Source organism: Propithecus coquereli, unplaced genomic scaffold (genome assembly GCF_000956105.1).
Source record: "Propithecus coquereli isolate 6110/MARCELLA unplaced genomic scaffold, Pcoq_1.0 Scaffold399, whole genome shotgun sequence".
In the NCBI taxonomy this organism is placed as follows: Eukaryota; Metazoa; Chordata; class Mammalia; order Primates; family Indriidae; genus Propithecus; species Propithecus coquereli.
The window spans coordinates 406,296-413,643 of NW_012149718.1; the positions used below are offsets into that span (position 1 = coordinate 406,296).

At 51.4% G+C, this 7,348-nt stretch overlaps 1 protein-coding gene across 1 annotated transcript in view; it reads right to left on the reverse strand.

The window, feature by feature from the left end:
* The window catches only part of PCNT (pericentrin), a 104,333-nt gene that overhangs the window by 85,543 nt on the left and 11,442 nt on the right, over positions 1–7,348 (reverse strand). Inside the window, exons 3-4 of the mRNA XM_012652714.1 lie at positions 823–894; positions 18–273 (exon numbers count right to left, since the gene is read on the reverse strand). Of these exons, the coding sequence (XP_012508168.1) occupies positions 18–273; positions 823–894 (328 nt within the window). The remainder of the gene's footprint in view (positions 1–17; positions 274–822; positions 895–7,348) is intronic.

Below are 7,348 nucleotides of genomic sequence, written 5' to 3' on the forward strand. Positions count from 1 at the left end.
CTGAGTGGCTGCAGTACCTGTTTCCTGGCTACACCTGAGCGCCATCTCTTCCTTCTCCCGGGCATGCTGCTCCCGGAGGAGCTCCAGCTCGTGTTGCTGCCTGCTCTGCAGCAGGGCCAGCTCCTGGGCGCGCCGGCTGTTCAGCATCTCCCGCAGCTCCGTCAGCGCCGTCTCCTTCTCCTTCTGCAGGTTGGCCTGCGTCAGCTCCAGCTGCACCGTGTGCATGTTGCTCAGACTCAGGCGCAGCGCTTCCAGCTCAAGGCTGTGCACCGTCTGCAGCGGAGAGAAGCATCTCTGATGAGGCGCAGAGAGCGGAAATGAGACGGGACAGGAGTAAGCAGAACACAGACGTGAAAACGGAAGGGCCTCCCGTGGGCGGAGGCAGGATGCCAACCAGCTCCTGGGCCAGCGCACACTGCCCACAGACCCACACTCCCAGGTGCTCTACGCTGCGTCCCGAGCCCTGCCGCCACCGGGTGTGCCTCCCACCTGCACACCCCACCCCCTTCCCTCACTGGACAAAGGCACTGTCTGCACTCAGAGCGGGACTCTCAGCCGATGGGGGCAGGGCCAGCTCCCAGGTCAGTGCGCGTCACTCACGCGGCCAGACGCCCTGCCCCTGGGCATCCCTCCACTGGCCCTTGTGAGAGCCCCACACACAGAACGTGGAAACAATCCCAACAGAGGAGAGGAGACGGCAGGCCCGCAGCACTCACCCCGCCTGCCTGGAACCCTCCCCAGCCCTGATAAGATTCACAGAAGAACCGCGGTGACCGTGTGGGGGCCGACCGTCCCGTACCCAGGGCCCGCGTGCTCCATCACCTGTGTCTGCTGCTGCCCGTCGGGTCTGCCCACGAGCTCAGCAATCTCAGGTTCACATTCCTGTTCACATTCCTGGGGAAGGAAAGCAAAGGACATGGCCCAGAATGGACATGAGGAAACAGTCGCTACAAAATAACTGTGACGTGCCAGGGAGAACTGAAAACATATGTCCTCACACAGACACGTGGGCAAATGTTTATAGCAGCATCATTCACCACAGCCGCAGATGGAAACCACCCAAATGCCCACCGATGGAGGAATGAACAAAATGTGGCATGTTCGTACGATGGACACTACTCAGCTGTACACAGGAATGAGGAACTGGCACACGCTACAACACTGAAGGCCTTGACGACACGACACGGAGGAAAGACACCACCCGTGTGGTAGGACCCGTCTACAGAAAACAGCACAGGCAAACCAGAGACGGAGCAGACCGGGGACTGAGGCGCACTGAGGGGAGAACAGGGCAGTGACTGCCAATGGGCACCCGGTTTCCTCCTGGGGAGCTGGGAACGTCCAGAACCGGCAGAGGTGGTGGTCACACAACACTGTGAACGCACTGAAGCCACCAAAGTACATGCTTTAAAATGGTGAATTTTGTTATGTGAACTATATCTCATTAAAATATTACAGAAAAGTATTTAACCTGTCTAAGTGCATTAATGTGCAGTTAAAAGACCCAGAAACAGAGGCTGTGGACGCCACGCCGGCCTCAGCAATGCTGGCACTGGAGGGACGCATGACCTCCAGGAGTCAGGAAAAGGAGAAGAGTGACAGCTACGGGAGTAAACGTGCCCAACGATCCGTGCGTGGATTAACACAGCGCGGTGTATAGACACCACGGAGCACTGCTCACCCATAAAAAGAAATGAATCAATGTCTTTCGTAGCAATTTGGATGGAACTGGAGACCATCATCGCAAGTGAAGTGTCTCAAGAACGGAAAAACAAACACCACACGTACTCTGATAATTTGGAACTAATCCACGGGCACACGTGGGCACAGAGAGAAGGAGAAGTCATTTAAAATCAAGAAAGTGGGAGGGGACAGAGGGGAAGAGTAAAAACCTCCCTAACGGGTGCAATGAACACTTTTCGGGTGACGGGCACACCAACACCCCTGACTTAAGCATCATAAAAACTATCCGCATCACGAAAACATTTGTACCCCCTTCACATTTTGAAATTCAAAGAAAAAAGAGTAAACGTACATAAAATGCCTGGGAAAGGCAGGCACATCGTCAGTAAACCTGCCTGGAGACGCAAACGATAAGGGTCACTGCACAACTAAGCCGGCAAAAGCCGGGAGATATTGCTGAACCGCGATGTCACTGAGGCCACGAGAAACAAGCGTCCCCAAACAAGCCAATGATAGACTATGGAGGTTCAGCTCTTTCCTTAACAGCTATTTTGACAACCTATGTCAAGAGCCACAGAAAACCTTTCTGTCTTTACGTTCCCACCTCTGGGAATGTCTCCAGCAGCAATAATCCAAAGGGAACAGAAAAGTGGCAGGCCTATGTCCTAGCACGAGCCCAAGCTGTGCCGCCCCCAGCCCTGACAGCTGCCTGGCCCTCCCCGTGGCCTCCCCACCTCCACAGCCCACAGAGGCCGTCCTGCTGTGTCAGCCACAGTCCTCCCAGCTGCCCCCACGCCGCACAGACCTCTGCAGCCCCAGACCAGCCACTGGCTTACAAAGCATTCAGACTCAAAATGACCAAAGCTGGACTCAAGTTTCCTGCCCAAACTAGGGGACCGCGCTGGGGGTGGGGAGACAGGGGGTTTGATATGGTCATGAAGGCCAGAGAGGCCCCAGAGGAACCAGACAGAGGGCAGGAGTGGCGAGCCCCACCAGGGCCTGCACCAGGCGGGATTTATCCCCAGGGCGCTGCGGGCACCGAGGGAGGCACCTCTCCCTGAAGTGCTGCGGGCTCCTACACCTCCTCTGCCTCTGTAAACAGTACCCCCAGACCCACACAGTCCTGTTCCCGCCTCCCTCACAGCCACCCCCACGGCCACATCAGCACTAACCCTCCCCGCACGGCCGCTTCCTCCCATGCTGAGCCCACACCCCGTGGAGGCCGGCTGCTCCCCACACGTGGCCTGTGGCGGTGCTGATGCAGGTGCTCCTGCCAGAACTCGCCGCGTGTCTCCAGGCCCAGCACCAACCTGGCACACGCTAGAGACGACATCGTGAAAACAGGCACGCACTCCTCATCTACCATGATGACAACAATTTGGAAACAATGAAACTGTTCAAAAAGAGGAGTGTTACAAGTTAATTAAATATCATTATGGATCCTTTTTCACATCACGGTTTTTCTTTTAATTGGGAAAGGTAACATAGGAACGGCTAGTTTTAAATACAAAAGGCAAGCTCTTAAAAGTTCTGGAATTGATGGATAAAACAGAACAAAGATGACCTGAAAGGCTCCTACGGGAGAAGGAACTTGCCACACACCCAAGAGGAAGGACTTGAAAACTTAACCCACCTGGGGCGCTGGGAGAGGCGAAGGAGCAGAGATGCTCGGTGTCCACACGCTCCTGGGCCAGGAGGCAGAGGCAGGAGCCCTGCAGGGCTGTGCCAGGACAGGACAAACAAGCACACCCAGTGCTCCAGGGCAGGGCGGGAAGGCCAGGGTAGGGGTGAGGGTGTGGCCAGGCTCTCACCTCTGTGAAGTGGAAACTGAGGCCCATCATTTCTTTATAAACTCATACACCCCACAGCACAGGAAACCCCAAGCAAAGAAACAGACTTAAAAACATACCGAGGGAAAGGGATATTTCTGGAATACCAATCGGATGCAAACGTGACCCCATCTGGAAGGGCTCCCGAGAGCCACAACGCTTACATGCTCGCAAACCACACAGGCACCTCGCTAAGGAAGCATCCACCATGTGCTGCCCCAAGAAGTCTAACAGACACATGGAAATCAGAAAACATTTCAAGGAACAAAAAACGATCTTGGGAAGTGGTACCCACAAGCAGGCCCTTACACAGGTACGCAGCCCCAAATCATCAGAGATCCAAATAATCCCACACTACATATTTAATTTAAGGTGAATCGGCCGGGCGCGGTGGCTCACGCCTGTAATCCTAGCACTCTGGGAGGCCGAGGAGGGCGGACCTTTGAGCTCAGGAGTTCGAGACCAGCCTGAGCAAGAGCGAGACCCCGTCTCTACCAAAAAATAGAAAGAAATTAATTGGACAGCTAAAAATATATAGAAAAAATTAGCCGGGCATGGTGGCGCATGCCTGTAGTCCCAGCTACCTGGGAGGCTGAGGCAGTAGGATCGCTTGAGCCCAGGAGTTTGAGGTTGCTGTGAGCTAGGCTGACGCCACGGCACTCACTCTAGCCCGGGCAAAAGAGTGAGACTCTGTCTCCAAAAAATAAAATAAAATAAAAATAAAAAAGGTAAATCGATTGATCTTTCTCTAAATACTAGGCCCAAGTAGAGACCAATTCACTCATTTTAAAGAAAGTATAGTTATATTTCAAAGAAGCTTGAAAATATCTGTAAAAAATCAAGAAATTATATAGAATGACGTGACCAATTTTAAGAGATCCAAACAGAATGTCTTGAAATAAAAACAGTAGGCCTGGCACCATGGCGCATACCTATAATCCTTTTTAGATAACTTGTTCCTTCATAATTTGTAGAATTAGGGGTTTTTTGCTTTTTTGGTAAATCCCCTCAAATTTGAATTTCAAGTTTTCCAAATGAATTTCTTCCCCAATGGTTTTTTGACCTATAAATTCACAATAATTTTGGGCTTTTAATCTGCTGTGCAAACTGAGCTTACAATGATAACGAGTGTATCCGAAAAAAAGCTAGTGCCACCCACAGGGGCCTGCGTTTGAGATGGGGACCTGACGGCGCCGTACCCCTGCCTCTCCCCAGCCAGCAGCATCGCCTCAACCTGGGTGGCGTCAGGGTGTGCTGGACCCGACTGTAATTGCTGAGTCTCTCTTCTGAGCAGTTATAACTATTTGAGAGCACTGACTTTTCATAAATTTTATCCTTATAAGTCTTCCAAAGAATGAGAAATTTTACTGATTTTTTTAAAAAATAGAACAAAGACTGGGCGCAGTGACTCACGCCTGTGATCCCAGCACTCTGGGAGGCCAAGGCGGGAAGATCACTTGGGCTCAGGAGTTTGAGACCAGCCTGAGCAAGAGCGAGACCCAGTCTCTACTAAACACAGAAAAATGAGCCGGGCATCATGGCTCATGCCTGTAGTCCCAGCTACTCAGGAGGCTGAGGCAGGAGGATCACTTGAGCCCAGGAGTCTGGGGTTGCTGTGAGCTATGATGATGACACTACACTCTAGCCCAGGCACAGAGCGAGACTGTCTCAAAAAAAAAAAAAAAAGTATATGCAACAAGAACTAAGTACATCAAAAGTAACATTCTGAAGGTGAAAACAAGTATTCTCATTGAACACCAAACCTCCAACCTAAAAAAACAGAGGTAGAGGTGGGGAGGAAGAGGTTTTACACAATGAGACAGATGCTTCAGAACTTTCTGTAAGTCGACAATTATGCCCAAGCCCAGAATGTGCTCAGCTGAGTGCAATTAGGACACCTGCAACCTCGCTGACCCTCGGGTCTGGTCGGCAGGAACCCCAGCCACGTGCCAGTCTGCCCTCCCCACAGGCGTCCACCTGTCAGCTGGACTACTACAGTGCTCCATTCAAGCATCGCTCACTCCAACCCCTATTGAGAAAATCAATGCAAATAATGCATTTTGTCTTTTACAGATCACGTGCAACTGAGTAAGCAAAAATTTGAATGAGGTCACAGATACAAGTCACACAGAGCTCACAGAGCAGCCAGGATGCTGGGCCGTGCACATAAACACCTGCAGCCCTCGGGTCACCTGGCGGCTGTGCTGCCAGCTGCAAAGCCTGCTTGGTGGCACACAGCTGTGGGGCTCTGGGACAGGCCCAGAACTCCTCTCCTCATAGAAATCAAAGTCCCTACCACAGCACAGAGCCACAAAGATTAAACAAGAAACACAGAATACAGACCACCATGTCTGGCACAAATAAAAAATATATATATGAGTCATTATTATTCCAAATTAAAACATAATTGCATCCATTCCTTTTTTGTCAAAAGAAAAAAAAAAAAGATCTAACACTTAATCACGTACATCACTGCCAGGCATCCTACCAAGCAGTAGACACATGAATACAACTAAAATAACATGAAACTTTGTACCAAACAAGGGATGCATCTTCAGACTCTCCTTTCAAAGACAGGTGTCTTCTGAAATGCCACTGTAAACACTGCATAACCTGATCAATTACTGCCTAGACTCATGCATCCCCTGGCGCTGCGGTCCCCACCCCAGCCTGGCAGGCTGCAGACCTCTGCCACACCACCCTCCATGCCCACCCCAGGCATGGAAAAACTGTCTTCCTAGAAAGGCAGGAATGAGGGGCACAGCAGGAGGTGAGTGCCAGCTTCATCTGCATTTACAGCCGCTCCCCATCACTCCATCACCACCTGAGCTCCGCCTCCCCCCAACCCTGTCCCTGGAAAAACGGTCTTCCCTGAAACCCGTCTCTGGTGCTAAAAAGGCTGGGGACTGCTACTCTAGCCTACCTCCCAGCACAGGCACATGGTCATAAAATGCAACTTTATTTCATCATCAGACTGAGCTCAGCACAAGGACAAAGGTAAATCTGCAGAAAGGCTCCTTGAAGCCAAAACCCAGAAGGAAAAAGTTCTGATCACTGCTCCCCTCCAGCCCCTCAACCAGTTCAGACAATTTAGAATTAACTGAACTTCCCTGCTTTCAGAAAACTAGATCACAGATCACTGCAATTGTTCTCTTCACTAAAAATGGAAAGACAGCCACAGGCAGAGGACTCTGGGGGCTGGACCCTCCACTGGGCAACCCGGCACAGCCCCCACCAGCAGGTCTGCCCAGGGAAAACCACGTCCACTCCCATCCCGTCCTGCCCTCCTGGGCCTGAGCCCCTCAGCACAGCCACCAAGCACCAGAGGCCAAGGAAGCCCACCTAGTGTCCCTGCTGGACCTGGTCTCATTTCTCCACACTGAAATCTTTCTTTTCTGATCCCACAGGCTGCAGCAGATACCCTACCTCACCCAGTCTTTAAAACAGACAAGTAAATCACTGCCCAGGCAGAGGAGGGAAAGGTCCCCACTCGGACACACTGAACCACAATGCAGAAGGTAAGCCCAGCCTTCATGCTTTGTATTAAAACATGACAGTTCCTTTGAACTAGACCTGACCTGGCAAGTTAACAACAAACTTTCTGGCGGGAAACAGACCAGGGCACAGCTCCTCCACCTCCAAACCAAGCCTGACAATAGCTTCTTGCCTGCCCAGAACTTTGTGTCCAGTTCAGTTGTTCTAGCCTGAGTCTTACTCATTTCACGCTGACTCTGATCCACAGGCAAATATATTCTGTCCTTTAAAAAGACAAAGGTAATTATTTGACTTATACTCTCAGAACTTGGCGGTCCATCTACTCTTCTACTGCCACCACT